At 44.7% G+C, this 16,705-nt stretch overlaps 1 protein-coding gene across 2 annotated transcripts in view; it reads left to right on the forward strand.

The window, feature by feature from the left end:
* LOC121836081 (protein VAC14 homolog) overlaps positions 1-16,000 on the forward strand; it is a 103,051-nt gene extending 87,051 nt beyond the window's left edge. Inside the window, exons 14-17 of one of the 2 annotated variants that reach the window (XM_042290779.1) lie at positions 88-167; positions 6,861-7,023; positions 9,444-9,568; positions 15,851-16,000. In XM_042290779.1, coding sequence (XP_042146713.1) covers positions 88-167; positions 6,861-7,023; positions 9,444-9,568; positions 15,851-15,903 — 421 coding nt within the window. In that variant the 3' untranslated portion in view covers positions 15,904-16,000. Of the gene's footprint in view, positions 1-87; positions 168-6,860; positions 7,024-9,443; positions 9,620-15,850 lie in introns of both variants that reach the window. The other variant, XM_042290782.1, reaches the window with a different exon arrangement.
* The last annotated feature ends 705 nt before the right edge of the window (positions 16,001-16,705 follow it).

A 16,705-nucleotide genomic window follows, 5' to 3' on the forward strand; every position in this document is an offset into this window, starting at 1 on the left:
CTGTTTCCATTGTTAAATGGCACTGATTTTTGAGAATGTCCTATGCTTTCCAGTGTTTTTATTTCCTTAGCTCGTATCAATGCACAGCAGCGACATTGAAGTGACTGTGGACTTCCTGACGGAGATAGACAAGCTCGTCCAGCTCATTGAGTCGCCAATCTTTACTTGTGAGTGATCCAGACCTGCCCGTCTTTTTCAGTGTAAACCTTGGGGATGAAACATGTCTGTGTACTTGATGCAATGACCGCCAGAGGCTGAAGTTGCTAAATGTTTACTGAGTGGAATTTAGAAGGGAGCTGAAGCACTTTCGAAAAACAACCGAGTTAGAAACGACCGTCTATAAACAAACTCATGTTTACAGACAAACTGGAGCGCCCCTAGCAGACGCCACTGACGCCATGCTTGTGCGATGGGGGTGTGGGCGAGAAGCTCGCCGTCACCCGTAAACGAACCATTAGAATGGGATGTTGTTGGCGTCAGTGTGAGTCCTCACAATCTTTTTCGCATTGGAATTGTTGATTCTACATCTTCCTGGCAAAGTCTGACTACTTGAGTGGCCTCAGCAAAAGTAATGAGGCTCGTTACACCGCAACACTTGGCGTGAATAATGTAACATGCAGCGATTCATTCCACGTATACGCTGCAGAATGGATGCTAAAGCCTCATTCTCATTGTCAGTACCGTATTTACTCGATTCTAGGCCGACCCCCCGAAACGGCAAAGACGAAAAAAAAAAAAAAAAAGATCCTCTATTCTAGGTTGATCAGAAATGAACGGGAAAACACCGTAAACTAAACACAGAATGGCATTTATTTCCAATATACAATACTAAATCGGCCACGATACCGACGATGGTGTTAGCGGTTTATGTTCGCGTTTTCAAATAGAGACGCGAGCACCGCCGCGAGTCGCCGTGAGCAATAAACTAGTGATGGACTGAATCTGCCAAACTTCAGATTCGGCAAAGTTTGGCAAAGAATCGGCAAAAGTTCGGCAAATGTCTGCGCACGTGCGAGAACGCGACGGAGCCATGGATTGCAAATGGACGCCGTGCAGTTGTTAGGTTACCATCGTGCAGTGTAGTACAACCAGCGATTACGGCGCGGTTCGGTGTAGGCAACACGGTGCCTCAAAACCGAAACTCTCGTGGCGGGATTCGTGACTTCGCCACACTCGCTACCCAACCTCGTTGTCACGCCACTTCTGAAAGGAGTCACTAAAATTACCAGTAAACACAAAAATGACACCGATGCAATTATCTTGTAGAATATGACCTTATTTAGTAATAACTGTGCCAATATGCATTACATGTTGCATTTAAAGGGGGACTCTACCCAGAAAAAAGAATTTCTGCAAAAAACATTGATTTTGAATTATTACATATTTACATTCACCAACGTCTCGAGAGTATTCCCAGAACTTTTCACTGGTTTACACTGCGTAGTTATTTTTTTATAAATTATTTTCTGTCCACCGAAGCTAAAGAGAAGTTAGGGTTTGGAGCACTTTTAACGCATTTTTCTCCGTTCCAATTTTTGGTATAGATTCCATATTAGTCAACCTATTGTTTGATAATGGCGATACAGGGAAGGCTCGTTGTTCACTTTTCTTGACTGAGATTTAATAAGGAATGCGGCTATGGAGATTTTTTGTCACTTTAAGGATGCCTTTTATAAAAAATTTTGACATTTTGTCGAAGACAGAAGACCAAAACGTTGACCAATTTTGCAGAAGAGAAAATTCATAGAAATAAATAACTTTTTACAAAAAGCTTTCCATAGCCGCACCTCCTAGGCATTCTGCTACATATCTAGCAAATAAAAATCTTGAATATTGTGATAGTTTTCTGACGATAGATTAACTAAACAATGTAGGTATGTTGCTGATAAAAGCTGCCCTAATTTCCTTCCCACTTAACCGACAGACATGACATTTTGTTATGCACCCTCTAGCATGACCACCAGCCTACCCTGTAAATTTCATTAATTTTAAGCCAAGGGTTCAACAGTTGACCCTCCTAGGGGGTGTACGTGTCCCCTTAAGTGAAGAAAAAAGAAACTTAAAACCTTTTTTCGAAAGAAAAATGAAATATCAATGTTAAGTATGGTAACAGTGTATTTTTGTTGAATCTTTGCCGAATCTTTAGAAAAGTTTGGCAAAAGTTCGGCTTTGCTGAAATTTGGCACCAAACTTTCGATTCGGCAAAAGTTTGGCCCATCACTACAACAAACAAAAGTAAACTTTTTTTTTTTGTCTGTGTGTGCGCATTTGCGAAGGAGAGAAGGGAGAGGGCAAGGAGCGAGGTGCATGGCTGGCATGGCGCATGGCGTCTTTCTTCCTCCCTTTCCCCCTTCGCGTAGCGAGGGGCATTTGGGAGCTGCACGGCAGGGGAGGCGCGAAACCCGACGTCCGAGGTATGCGCGGGAGCGACGGCCACGGCGGGGGGGGAGGTGGGAGGGGGAAGGGGGGGGGGGCCCGTTGGCTGCTGCTGTTTTGGTTGTTTTCGTGCACCAAAAGTTTTCTGAAACATGAAGCGGCGTGACTCTATGGCCACGAATAGATATGGCAGTTTCGGTTTCGGTAGCTGGCATTCCCGCGAAGTGGTGTAGGTGTGAACCGCATCCTCGTTTCTAGGCTGACACCCGAGTTACGATTTTAATCTTTTTATAAAAGCTATCGGCCTAGATTCGAGTAAATACGGTAGGTTCTGCTCGCTATTTTCAGTGATGAGGTTGCTCGGGCTGCAAAAGCCTGAACCGTAACTGAGATGTCGACGTCGATACTGAAAATCGCAAGCAGAATTGGATTGAGTGAATCAGGCATAACAAGTCAGTGATGGCCACTGGTAACAATTATCAACATCTCCTTATATCTACTGTGTACACCGAGCCTACTTACCCGAAGCAACCTTCAAACTTAAATGTCTTTTGAGGTCTGCACTTCTTATTGCATTTATCGGGTCAACGTCCGGTCTACGGGCCACTGTCGTTTGAATAAGCAGACGACAAGCAGAAACGTTTGAGAGAGCAGAGGACAGCTCGAACGATGAGGCGGCCGTTTGAACATGATGAAGCACTGAACGTAGTCCACGGGTGGTCCGTGCAGCTTGACGGTTTTCCCGCTTTCGTGTTGGAACAAAACAAATAAATCTGACGGTCACAAGTGTCCGTGAATTCAATTCAAAGTGCCTTCTAGCTCAAGCAATCGTGGGCCGATTGCGTCTGTTTTTCCTTTTAACGGCCCCTGTTCACGTTCTCGGACGAACCGAGCAGGCAGAAAACGTATGAAAACTTTTTACTGTCGCGTTGTTGTCATTTGCCTTGTTGAGGTACTGAGAGCTCGTCAAGCCACGTAAGAGTGACTTTTTTCCTTAGTGCCGCATCGCTCATGATGGAAAATAAACAATTTTTTAGTGCAAAATCGAAAGAAAACTGTGCATTATTTTTCATGTGTCTACATTGAAACTTGCACGGTATATTTGAAGAAGAGAAACCTTTTCAGCTTTTCTTTAAGTTTGCAAGCATTAAGGTGTAGGCTGGGGTGAATTGCTGATTCAACAGCAGAAAAGGACAAGGACACGGTGGGGAGATGGACAAAGGAAGAAACTAAGGGCACCGAGTTACTACTGTGGCATATTTGTCTTCTACTGCTTCATTGGAAATAAGTAGAACAAACATTTTTCCACTAAGCCTCTGTGCTTGTGTACAATCCTGGTAGTACTTCCCACAGTCCTCATTTTTGGAGGGAACCAACATCGTTGGCACCTATCCGTGTGTGTATCGTCCTTTTCTACGATTTTTGTTTGAGCATTGGTAGTGTGGGGCATAAAAAGCAATAAAATTTGATACAATGGTACCAAATACGATATAGCTTCGCCAATACTGGAAACTCCTCCGAAAACACATAGGAGCGGCGGCGAACGTGACAGTGGCGCCTCTAGCGGACTCGGAGTCTACGGAAGCAGTCGTCGCAATGGAAAAGTATAGGCTCCGCGACGTCCTCGAGCTTTACAAGCCCCGTATCGTCACCCTAACAGCAGAAACAATTTATTACGGTCAGTTCGCTTGCAAAGCGGAATCCGCTGATCGCAACTGCAACGACAATCGAATAACAACGCGCGCATAAACAAAGATAGAGCAGTTTATTTAGCGGTCTCAAACACCTCTCAGGGGATCACACGCGTTTGAAACGCATCTGGGAAGCGGAAAAAAGGCGTTTAGCTACTCGAACTACGTCGTAATCGTTAAAACATGCAAAAACGACATGTTAATATTACCAGAGCAGGCGCACGAGCTGCTGGAGCATAAAAACAAAACAAAAAGTAAGGATAAAAATGACCGTGCAAACACTTACCGAACTTTGCAGAAAAAATGGTGTCGCCATTCCCGACGAAAATAAGAAGAAACGGGAAAGAGAAGCGAACAACGGCAAATAAAACAAAGAAGCTAGCAAAAAACTATTTCAACGACGACGATCGTTGCGGCGCTTATAGAAAAAAAGAAAGCAAAATGGAAAGCAGCAAATGAATAGCTGGTGGTCGCCCCCAGTGTTGAGTTCACGACAAACAAAGCGGAAGCAACAGACGAAACTAATGAAAAATGAAGAAAGCGTCCCTTTCTTTTCAGCTGCTTGTACATTTCTTTATTTGCTTTCGCGGCATAGGTACGAACTAAAAACAAAACAGGGGAAATAAATAACGTAGTGCAGCTCACACTGCCCGGTAAAAAAGAGTCGCAGAAATGTTTTGGTTGCAGGCAGCAATCTTCTATATGTGCTAGCAGTGAGTAACCTTGTTTTGCTTTCGAATTTCTTTTTCTAGTGACTTTGGCGGGTTGCTCGTTCGCTCGCTTGACGAAGCAGTTTAAAAGTGCATTCAAGTACTTGTTGACGTAGGTGTCTGTAGGTTGACGTAGGAAGCAGAAGGAAGATTTTCCACCACATCGCACAAACTTGTTCTTGCAATGGTAGGCACCACATCGCACAAACTTGTTCTTGAATGCGGCCGGTTGATCAACAAACGATGACCCGTAGCAGACGTGCCGGCCGGAGTACACAAATAAAATTCGAATAAAAATGTATAACGAGCTTACACTTCTTAATATATTTAATAAATATCAAAAAGCACGTATGACGATTTTGGATTAGAAACTCAATCGAAGGCGAAAATAGGAGGTTATCGCAGACGACAGTGGAAGAAAACAACAACAACAGCAAAGTTGCAGACGGCCCTCAAAATGGCCGTGCCTAGCGCAGACGGACCGGGGGTAGTAAGTGCCGAAGCGAAGGAAAGGGAGTAAAAACTAAGCGAAACAAAGCAAGGATAAGCGACTGTTTCCACGTCGGGCAAAAAAAAAAGAAAAAAACAAAAAGCAAACAAAAAATATACACAGCAACATATAAGCCGGAGGAAGAAATAACGCGGCAGAGTGGCGTCGCCTCAAGAATATAAAAGAAAGAAGACTCAAAAATGGAAAGAGTGGAGACGGTTCAACGGGTGTCGGACTTTATCGTAGAAGTAAAGAAGCAGCGAAGCAGAAGATGTTGGTCGTCCCCGCGCTAACAATCGGAATTTGTGCACTGTAAATAATGTGACTGAAATCATGTTTTTTCGCGGGGCTACGACGCTCTCCCCTTCTTTCTTTGCAAGCGCGAGAAGTCTGCTTTTTTCGTAACTCCGCTTTTGTTAATCTATAATCGCGTCAGATTTGCATATGCACAATGCCTTCTTTCGGAACATACTGACATCGCCGTAACGTACGTGGTTCGAAATTGACTTCTGCTTCTTCATCCGGAGACGATCTTAACGGGATTAGCCAGCTCGCCTGTTCGACGAAACGGTTATAAGCAAGACACTCATGAGAAATGGGAATTGCAACGACAAAACGAATTGACTGATAAGAACAATGAAGTTGAAACGAAGCTATGTTCTGAAATGTTCGTACATTTCCTTTTTTGACGAAACAGCGCGAAGGCATACATCTGTGTTTTGCTTGGCTTACATAAGTTGTGACAGAATGTATTCTTCGGGAGAACTTTGAAATTGCACCCAGAAAGCTGTAACATCTTTCCCACGCGAAGAGAATGTCCTTCACTCATGAGCTGGCACCCATTTTTTAACTTTCAAAGCAGCGAATGTCCGTGACAATTTTTTTTCGTTGGTCACCTCGCACGGAGATAGGCAAAACCAATGCATTTTAGAGAATTTGTCTGCCAGCGGAGACTCCGAGCTCGCCAGGGGCGCTGCAATCACTTTTCGCCCGTTTTCCGCGGGAGTTGCCAGTATTGGCTTCCACGGTATTTGATGGTACTCTGTCGATGTGTTCTGATGGGTGAGGCACGATCTGCTGCCCTTCATTTTCCCCAGACGGTGCTTATTATACTCAAGAAAGGTCAGTTGACGTGGTACTATTCTGCCCATTTCTTGTGAAGGAGTAGGGGATGAATATACAGAGAGTTGGGTCGGTGCCCTCTTTTTGTCTTTTGTTTGTCTACCTCTTGTTTCCTCATTCTTTCAATCTTTTGCAGTGGTGCATCCTAAGAAGAGTATTGAATTATCAATTGATGTATTTCCTTCAACTTGAAAGGTCCTTTAACCCTCTGACAGTCGTCGCCATACTTGTACAGCTCTGATTACAGATTTGGAAGTGCCCTCCTAAACGCAAAGCTGCGCGCATCGCGGGAGGTGTTGGTATTTATTTTGTCTTTGGCGAGCTATAGACGTCATATTGACGCCGTGTTGGGCTTTGCCGGGCTATTTGTAGTTTTCACTTTGGGCTCACTTGGCACACCGGCCACTCCGCCAAAGGGCCAATAGGAGCACACCGCATGTTTAGAACATTCCTGGTTTTCATCGGGTGCAGACCTGCGGCTGCAGCTGCTGGACACGCCGCGCAACTCGTTCCTGGTGAAGTCCCTGTACGGGCTGCTCATGCTGCTGCCCCAGAGCGAGGCCTTCCACACCCTGCGCACCCGGCTCGCCTGCGTGCCCCACGCGCAGCTCTTTCCCACCCAGGAACAGCAGACGTAAGCGGAGTGCCGTGCCGCTTCTCGTTGGATTTCCCAGTGCCGTGATGATGGGACACAACAGTCTCAAAATGAACTTTCTCTGCAAAAGCAGTTTTAAAGCACAACTCTTAGGAGCCCGTTTCCGGGTTGAGTGGCCTCGCCATCGGCGTAACCACGCGTTGCATTATGGGACGTTTCCCATAACGACAGCCCCATGTGACACCGCGTGTGACATCACGCGATTGAATGCGATGTCACATGAAATTTAGTGGAAAAATTTTCCCGCTAAATTTAGCGGGGAAATGTTTGCTAAATTTCCTGCTAAATGGGAGGGGAGCAGGAGAGGATGAGGGGAGGGTGCGGAGGGGGAGGAGGAGCATACCCTCCCCTCCTCTTCCTCAAGAGCTGCGCTCTAATTCGGCATTACAGAGAATTGTAAACGTCATTCGTTTTTTAGCAGAATATTTATGTTTTGACAGTCAATGAACCGATTCCGGTGAATGTGGCTACATGCTATTGTGAGTTTGCATTGCTTGCACCCATTGTCAGATTGTCTTTGATGGCCCATATGGTTTGCCAAGACCCACTTTAAACTGAACCTTTTGTAGCATAGTGTGTGGTATGTCCAGAACAACAAAGAGAGAGTTGTTTCATTTTTAGGCATTTGGTGGTAGTACAGCCCTTATGCCTTGTGTGTTTATTCTAGGTACATAAGTAAAGGTCTTCATATACACCAACTCATGTTTACAAACAAACCGGAGTGCCCCTAGCGGACGCCACCGGCGCCGCGCATGCGCGATGGGGGTGTGGGCAAGAAGCTCGCCGTCGCCCATAAACAAACCATTGAAATGCAATGTTGTCGGCGTCGGTGTGAGTCCCCGCGCTCTTTTTCGCGTTGGAATTGTTGATTCTACGTCCTCCTAACGATGTGTGACTACTTGAGCGGCGTCAGCGAAATTAACGAGGCTTCGTTACACCGCAAAACTTCGCGTGAATAACCTGACATGCGGCGATTCATTCCGTGTGGACGCCGCAGTATGTACGCTAAAGCCTGATTCACATGATGAGATTTCGCTCACAATTTTCAATAGCGACGTCGCTGGGACTGCACAAGCGTGAACCGTAGCTGAGATGGTCGACGTCAACTCTGAAAATCTCAAGCAGAATCTAACCAAGTGAATCAGGCATAACAAGTCGGTGATGGCCACTGGTAACAATGATCAACATATCCTTGTATTTATTGTTTACGTCGAGCCTGCTTACCAACCTTCAAACTTAAGTCTTTTGGGGCCTGCACTTACTTCTTATCGCAAGTACCGGGTCCATGTTTGGTCTACAGGCCGGTGTCCTCTAAAAGAGCAGACGACAAGCAGAAATGTTTGAAAGAGCAGACGACAGTTCGAAGGATCAGGCGACCGTTTGAACTTGAAGACGCACTGAATGTAGTCCGCAGGTGGTCCATACAACTTGACGGTTTGCCGGCGTTCATTTTGTAACAAAACAAATAAATCTGATGGCCAGAAATATCCGTGAATTCAACCCAAAATGCTTCCCGCCCAAGCCATCGTGGTCTGACGGCGTCTGGTTTTCCCTTTTCACGGCACATGTCTGCGTTCTCGGACGGACCGACCGCATGAAAACTGACCTTCAAACCTCTCTCGACCCTTTTGGTACAGCCTCAGCCGCAGCATTTTGACAAGAAGGCAGGTTTTTGTCTGGTTCCTTTCAAAACAACGCAGGAATACACGTCTCACATGGGCACTTCCGTCCACACCCACAAACCGGAAGTGCGTCCGACGCGCCACCACCGCGCCGTGACGTAGCAGAGATGAGTTCGTGTATAGTCGGTGGGTGTAAGATGTACCTAGTAATGTGATGCAAAATCTACTTATCAAGTCTGAAATGTACAAAATACAGACTCAATGTCTATATTCTGTTGATCGTGTGACATCATCAGCGTAATGGCGGTCACATGCATAATCAGCATGTCACGTGACACAACAATGGAAAGTGACATCACACGACACTGATTCATCACTAATCTGGTCACGTAACATGGCTATAACACTTATAGTTGTCAAGTGGTTACTTAATTGTGGCATTGGTCATCACATGTAACATAATTTTATTAAGGGATCATGTGACATCACAGCAGCTGTAACGACATTCAAGCTGCTTCGCTGGCACAAGGATAGAGCATCAAACTACGTAGCAAGAGGTCAGGGGTTCGATTCCCAACGAGGGGGAAGTGTTTTTCGCTTCGAAGACTCCTCGCGGGCACCGCGGAAACTCGTGTAATCATGTTTCGTAACAACTTTCCGTTGCTCCCTAGACTGAAACCAGCTCATAAGATGGCCTCTTGTCTTTCACTCGCCCAGCAAAATATTACTCGGCAGGTGCTCACGAGTGTTTTTCCATCTTGCTTCCATGTCCTCAAGGTCCACCACCCCCGAGGCCCCACAGAGCGACTTGTGCAAGTCGAAGATTGACTTCCAGGAGCTTTTGGACCACTTCGAGCAAGTCCAAGAGTGCCACAAGAAGTCCAAGCCTGCCACCAGGCTGAGTGAGAGGACTGACCACCCCGGTGGCACAAGCTAGTCCGCCTAGTCGACCAGCAAGTTTCTTCTTGGCACATCTCCCAGACGCGTCCAATGTTTTCATGCCCTTTTTATGGCAAAGAGGTGTAGAAAAGTTGTTGCCGTAGTATGTTTTTAAAATTTTTATACTCGACGAATGTTGCGGGGAGTGGGTCTTAATTTTAGCTCCATTTCCAGCTATTCCATTTAATGGGGAGCTGTTTGGGGAGGGCGCGACGTCCTTTTCGAAGTTGGCGTCGGAAGACTTACACGAGGCATGAGGGAAGCATATTATATTGATCGATGGAGTTGTTTTTTTATTTGTTTTTTAGATCGGAACATGAAAATTAGGTTCCATCTTTTTACGGGAAAATGGGGAGAAATGAATTTTCTGCCAATTTTTCATTTTATCCTATGAACTGATGGGGCCCGAAAACCTTACTTGCAAGGCTCATTGACAGAACAAATTTTTACAAAATATCATACGAGGTATTTGAGTTTAATTCGTACAAATCTGTTTTTTAAAATATCCACGAAAGGTAGAATGATGCGGTCTGTGAGGGTTAGTTATACGGTCGTGACAAGTGGAAAACGCAAATCAAAAGATTACCATTTGCATTTTCAAAACGATGGCGTTGCATCTGTTGCACGAGGGAAGGCTTTAAGTCGCCCCCGCACTTACCACATGCTTGAAATCTTTCTAAAATTGATTGATTTAGTGGTTTTAGATGACGCTCAGCAAGTTTATAATCGGAACCATGTGCTTATTTTAACTAATTGAAAAATTAATTAACTCTTTGCTGACAAATGTTGCCTACAGGCAACAAACCACATACTGTTGAGACTGGTTATAACAAAATCAGTTACGGTATAACAAAATAGCGGCTACAGCAAAGCGATCTTGATTTCCCATTCCCTATTGCACGTCGTTATAACCGAAGTCGGTTATAATGAAATAGCGGATACAATGTAGACCGCATATAACGTATGTCACGGGAGTCGCAAAACTCCACACTATAAGCGGTTCCGCGCTATAACCAAAACATAAATTTTTCAGGCCAAAATACATGCCATGAGACAACTTACCTTTGTAAAACAATTTATTTTATGTTAGATGAAAAATAAACCTTAGTCTGAGGAAAGTCCTTATTTCACCAGACTAGTACACTTCTCTCTAAAGTGTGTTACACATTTTGAAAGAAATGAGTGACTTTGGCCTGGCGCAGCCTTTTAACGGCGTTGCGGACGACCTGGTCTTCGACAACGCTAAGGCATTTGAACACCTCGTCACTGAAGGAGTTCAGGCTGGTTCAGACATCTGCAACGAGTTAGTTATCTATGACTGCGTCCATTGCAACCGGAGCGACTGGAACGACCGCTCTGCGCTGCGCGTACACACACCTGCAATCACTGCAACAAGTGCAGCGGGTCGTCAGCACAGCGACTGCCACTACGCCGCTGTCAGCTGTTTCAGCGTTGCCTCTAAAAAGGGGACGCACTGCCACTCAATGCCGTAACAGAACATAGACAGACAGTTTTCTATAGCCTAAAGCTTTATTATTATTATTATTTTTTTCATGATAGATGGTACAGTGGATGAAAAAAACAAAAGAAAAAGATGCAGTACGTCGTTTCGGAGGATCACGACTCTAATACACGACTTTGCCAATAGTACACATCTCGCTACACGCCTTTTCTATGATTATAAAAGACAATGTAATCATAGCAGCGATATAGCAACGTAAAAATATGATTTTGTGATCAGATAGACATTGCTAGCATTCAGGATGGTTAACACTAATCACTTTTCTCCGGTGATGAAAACACGTGAAAATTTGCATCCTTTATACGGTATGCGCCAGTAATACCTTGAACTTGAGCACGCGCATGAAATGCTCCAAATAAAAAATCCAGGCGATGCTCAAGGACACAAATGCTTACGAAGCACCACTGTAGTCAAAGTAAACAAACAAGACAACACGGGTGTTTCTGCCATCTTGAGAGTGCCGCCACGACATCGCCGCATGAGTAGGTGGATCTTCCCTTCTAGTATGTGCTGGGTTATCATAGCAACACACGACGAAAATTCACAGTCAAGGGTAGCGCTTTCATGCAGAACGATGAGCTTCCACCACGCCGTCCATGTTGGCGGTCACCACCGACGCTATGTTTGCAGATAGAAGAAGCCGGCCCGCGACCGGCATGCAGCGTGCGCAACCAGTTCTCCTCGACCTGTGATTGGTCTGTCGTTGCGGTTGTTTCGGTTGTTTCCAACGCAGCGGGGGAAAGTTGGGCTCACTCCAACTCCGTGCGTCCCTCCGTCGCTATGGCAACTGACGGTTGCAGACCCTTGCAACAGTCGTTTCGGTTGTTCCAGTCGCTGCGGTCGCCACGGTCTTTACTTCTCCTCGCTTCCTCGAGCAACGTCCTTGCCATCTTTGCCCCTGCGAGTGGCGAGTGCCGCTTGCGGCTAGCGCCGTTATCTAGTGATCTAGTGCCGCACAGGGAAGCGTGCTTGCTGCGCCGGTCGGCTGGCGGGGTCGGCGGGTTGTTCCAGAAACCGCACTATAACCTGTATTTCCCTTCGCGATTTCCCTTCGCGCGCCTGCATTTTAAGCGGTATGTAATTACATGGAGTTGTATGGGAGGTGAACCAGTGGTTGAAAAAAAGCCGCGTTATACCCGGTCCTGCACTATAAGCGGTTACATTGTAAGTGGTCTTCAGTAAAACTTGTTTAGAATGAACCGACATACAGCGAATTTTTGTAGATGTCGAACTCACGGAAAATTTAAATAAAAATGCATGTAAAACATACTTTTTATAACGAACAACATATTTATTTATCAAACTTTTTTCCCCCGGGAAGGCTTCCAAAAGCGTGCAAACAATCGTCTTCTAGCCTGTCCCCTTCCCCTTAAAAAAATCTAGGAAAGAAAGAAAATTGCAAAACCTCAAGATGTGAACAAAATTGACAAAGAGAAGCGATTCAGAAGGGGAGAAAGCTAAAAAAAAAACACTGCACGCATGCACAGAAAAAAAAAAGTCTTCCTCCCAGTGTGGTTGCCTACGAAGAGAAGTGATTCAAAAAGGATGATTGGCTAAAGAAAAAAAAAAACACTCTGCACACCATGCCAAAAAGAAAAAAAAACTTTCCGGCGTTTTGTTACAAGGTGGAAGCGAAGAGATGAGAGAGAAAGAGAAGCTGCTGCCTTACAATGAACGAATCGTGGAAGTTCGTTGTAAATGTTTTTTACTATATCGAACTGATCGTAGCGTTTCCTGCTGTTCGTTATAAATGGGTTTGACTGTCTACTGTATAACGAATTGATTTCCGATTCCTGTTGACTTCGTTATAACCGGTCTCAACAGTAATAATTTTGTTTATTTAACAGTTTCGGTTTTATCATGTTGTCTTGAAGATTGAAACAACAGCGCCATCTAGTGAAAAATACGCAAATAGCTGACGAGAAAAAGAAATTGGGCGCACAAGTACACGGCAATTGAGAACGGCGGAATGCCAAAAAATATGGGCAAGTGTTTTCTTTTTGCAACTAATATATTACGATAGGGAACCATTCTACTTGAGGCTATCATATGCACAAATATTAAGTTGTTATTGACATTTTATAGCGATCCATAGAGGTTACGCAAGGAAGCCACCTCTAGACTTTTGCCTGTTGTTGCCCACAGGCAACAAGGTCATAACTTGCAAGTTTATCTTACAGTTCTTGTTATATCAGCTCTGTTCTTTTATTTGACCTTGTTGAACATTAATATCTTAAAAAGTAAATGTTTTAAGAATTGTTTTTGCATATCTCGTCAGTAAAGGGTTAACATATGTTAGTTAAAGGGCAACTCCGGCCAAAACTCTGAATGAAATAAATTACTGGTATCGCTGTAGTGATACAAAATACGACCCCAGCCAAAATATTGCATCCAGGGGACGCCGCATTCTCAACTAATGCCGATAAAAAATAATGCAACCCGCTGCGAGCTGCTGCTCTTTAGCGGGTGGCCAGCAGGTTGCCGATCGCTAAAGCAACATTGTTCCGTGACGTCAGTATCGTTCTCTTTTTTTTCCTCTGGTCTGGGCGTTGCGCGGAGTGCGCTTCTTTGAGCCGCTACCACCGCTACTTCGGCTTGTGATTGGCGTGATTAGCCGTTGCTTTCATCTGTAGCCCGTGTAGCTTTGGTATAGCCTTTTGTTTGTTCGCTTGTGAGGACTCCAAGACTCGTTTTAGCGAGCGACTCGGTGCGCCCAAGACTGCCGAACTGTTCCTCGAAAGATGCCGAGTACAACTTGTAGCGCTGTGGGCTGCTCAAACAACCCGCTGCGCAACCCGGAGGTGCTTTTTCACAAGTTTCCAACGGACCGGAACTTGGAGAAGGTGTGGGTGAACGCTGCTCGACGAGTGGACTTTAGACTTCGGCCTTTACACGCCCGAGGAAAAAAAAGAATGAAAAACGGACGTATACAGTCCAGCACACGTCTTTTCGGGCGCTGTGGCCCACGCCGGAGAGCCTAAAAGCTTTGTGTCTGCGACTGACCCGCAGCGCGAAAGTGAGAGGGCCCCCAGTACTCTACGTCACTGGCAGCGCGACGTAGAGCAACGCCGCTCCATCCACGGAGCCCCGATGACAATTTAGGCCTAGCGATGAGTACGGAAGACGGTACGCACGGCAACAGCCGCCAAGTACGGCACTGAACGAGTTCAATCGTTTTCCAGTCGCTAGCTTTTGGGTATTCAAGCGACGAGTAGGGCCTAGCGCACGCACGGTGGCGGCCGCCGAGTATGGCACCGAACGAGTTCACGGGTTTTCCAGTCAGTAGCTTTTGGGTATACGCACTAACTTGCTACATATGCTGGACAACTACCACGTATACAGAATTAAAACAAAATCAGCTTACCTCCTATCTTTAGACGGCTGGCGCAACGGAGGTAGGTGCTGCTCGGCCTGCGTACTCGTTGAACGAGAACGATCTTGACGTCACGTTCACATGGCGGCTGATTTCCAGTGTTGCCGGGGCCTCGAGCTGCTAGTTTCGGTTTTGTTGGCCGCACCCCAAACAAAACTTTGAGGCGTCGGTATCTTTAAAACTAAGCACAATAACGAGAAAAAAATTTACACCTTGCAATTCAGGGACGTGGACTGCACTAATAACAGTCATAATCCCAAATTCGAAAGTATGGACCGGAGTTGCCCTTCAATTTTTCGACTTATTGTGACGATTAGCCACCTGTAATACGTCGTCCTGGCCACATAACTCCACCTGCACAGACCACATTATTCTGCCCTTTGACAGATTTTTAGTATAAATATGTTTGAATTAAAATTAAACACCCTGTATATACTATGTACCTTTTTTTTTTGGTATTTCAATTAAAATTATTTTTGGTGGGATATAACATTTTTAATAAAATATACAAAAAAAAAACTTTTTTTTTGTTTGGCGTTTAAAAGTATTTTTTTATGTGTCTTCTTTTCACTTATAGTGCTGCGCCCGAGCACCGCTATTAAGTTTGGGTAAATGCTCCACATCGGATGGGATTTAACCCGAATGGCTTGTTTACCACTACCGGGTAAAATTAAATTTTACGTGAAAGAGTTACATCCTCTCTCTAAGTGGTGGCACTAAACTACTGCACATTCACAGTTGCATAAAACGATGCTTTTGATTTTGTGATTGTCAGAACACCATTTCCTGTTTCCAATGAATGTGCTTCCTTAAAAAAGCTTTAAAAAAAAAACAGCTAAACAAAAATCTTTTTGTTTTTGTTTGAATTTTTAGATAGGATTGGTATGTTACAAAAAGCACTTCCCTCGAAAAAAGTTCTCTTGCAACATTTTTGTTTGTAGACATTAACTTAGTATTGCGACATGCTTATGTTTGGTGCTTTGTTCGGAACAATGTGCCGAAATTCCGGAATCGCTCCTTACTCGAAATGAGGCCTACAACGTAAATATTGCACTCAATGTTTTGGGGGGGAAGGGGGGGGGGGGGGGGTGTTAAATTTTGTTTTATGATCACATGTCCTACCACCAGGACATAACAAAAAACGTTTTCTGGGACTTCAGTGTCCCTTTGAAGTTGCCATTATTCTTGCAGATGGCGTCGCTTAAAAATAGGCTGACTTGATATGTACATGTAGGTTTTTCAACTTAACCACGAAATGGTTTCGGTGTCAAGGTGATTGCGTGTATCTGTTGTCCAGGACTGGTGCTCTTGCTCCCGGAAGCTGACAGGATGTTCTCTCTGTCTCTTCAGATCAACTGTTGCGGCTTAGCGGTGTCTCGGATTCCGTGCAGGCGGCTTGCTAGGCGGCTTCGTTCGATTCTCGGCATGCACCATCTTTGGCTACTTTAGTCGTGTACATACCTTTAATTTATACGTCTGATTAAAAATTCATTGCTCATATTACGGTGTTGTTGCCAGTGTCTGAATGCCGATTATTCTGCAAAGTAGGTCAGTCTCACTTCGACAGATGATCACTAGGGTCACCGAAAGTGGTGCTTGATTACCCACTTACGCATAGGGTTCTTCGATTTCGGGTTTCTATTTTCATTTTCATGGTTGTGACATCATTTTCCGAACAGAGGAATTTTTTTTTCTAATTTGACGACACTGTATTAAAAAAAATTGTTTTATATTTTTTATAACTGTTTTAGACTGTGACTCTAAATGGAAAAGCAAAAACAAAAGAAAATCGAGGTTCAGCCTGATGGCTCCAACAGGAAAATGGGCAAAACCCATTGAAGACTTTGGCAGCTTTGAACCTCTAAACTAGGATGCACAAAAGAGGAAGGACAGCCCTAAGCAAGGACTCACAGAGGAAAATGGGGACACAACCCTTGGAACAAGATTAAACTTGGCAAACGTTAATATAGTCGTTGACAAAAATAAAAACCGAAAACGAAGAACCCTATTGATGCACGTCAGTGCCACCGTAAGTAATGCACGAGACCCTTTTTTGCGCTTGGTGAGTTTTTTTTTTTTTTTGGTGCAATCATTTTGGTAAGTTGCATAATCAATTCTTTTATTCTGCAAGTTATAATTTCTTATTAGGGTTTATAATGTTGCTAACAGTCTGGAGCCCACCATTCTCCTTTGACATTCCTGTGA

Source organism: Ixodes scapularis, unplaced genomic scaffold (genome assembly GCF_016920785.2).
Source record: "Ixodes scapularis isolate PalLabHiFi unplaced genomic scaffold, ASM1692078v2 PGA_scaffold0__279_contigs__length_252992795, whole genome shotgun sequence".
Classification (NCBI taxonomy): domain Eukaryota; kingdom Metazoa; phylum Arthropoda; class Arachnida; order Ixodida; family Ixodidae; genus Ixodes; species Ixodes scapularis.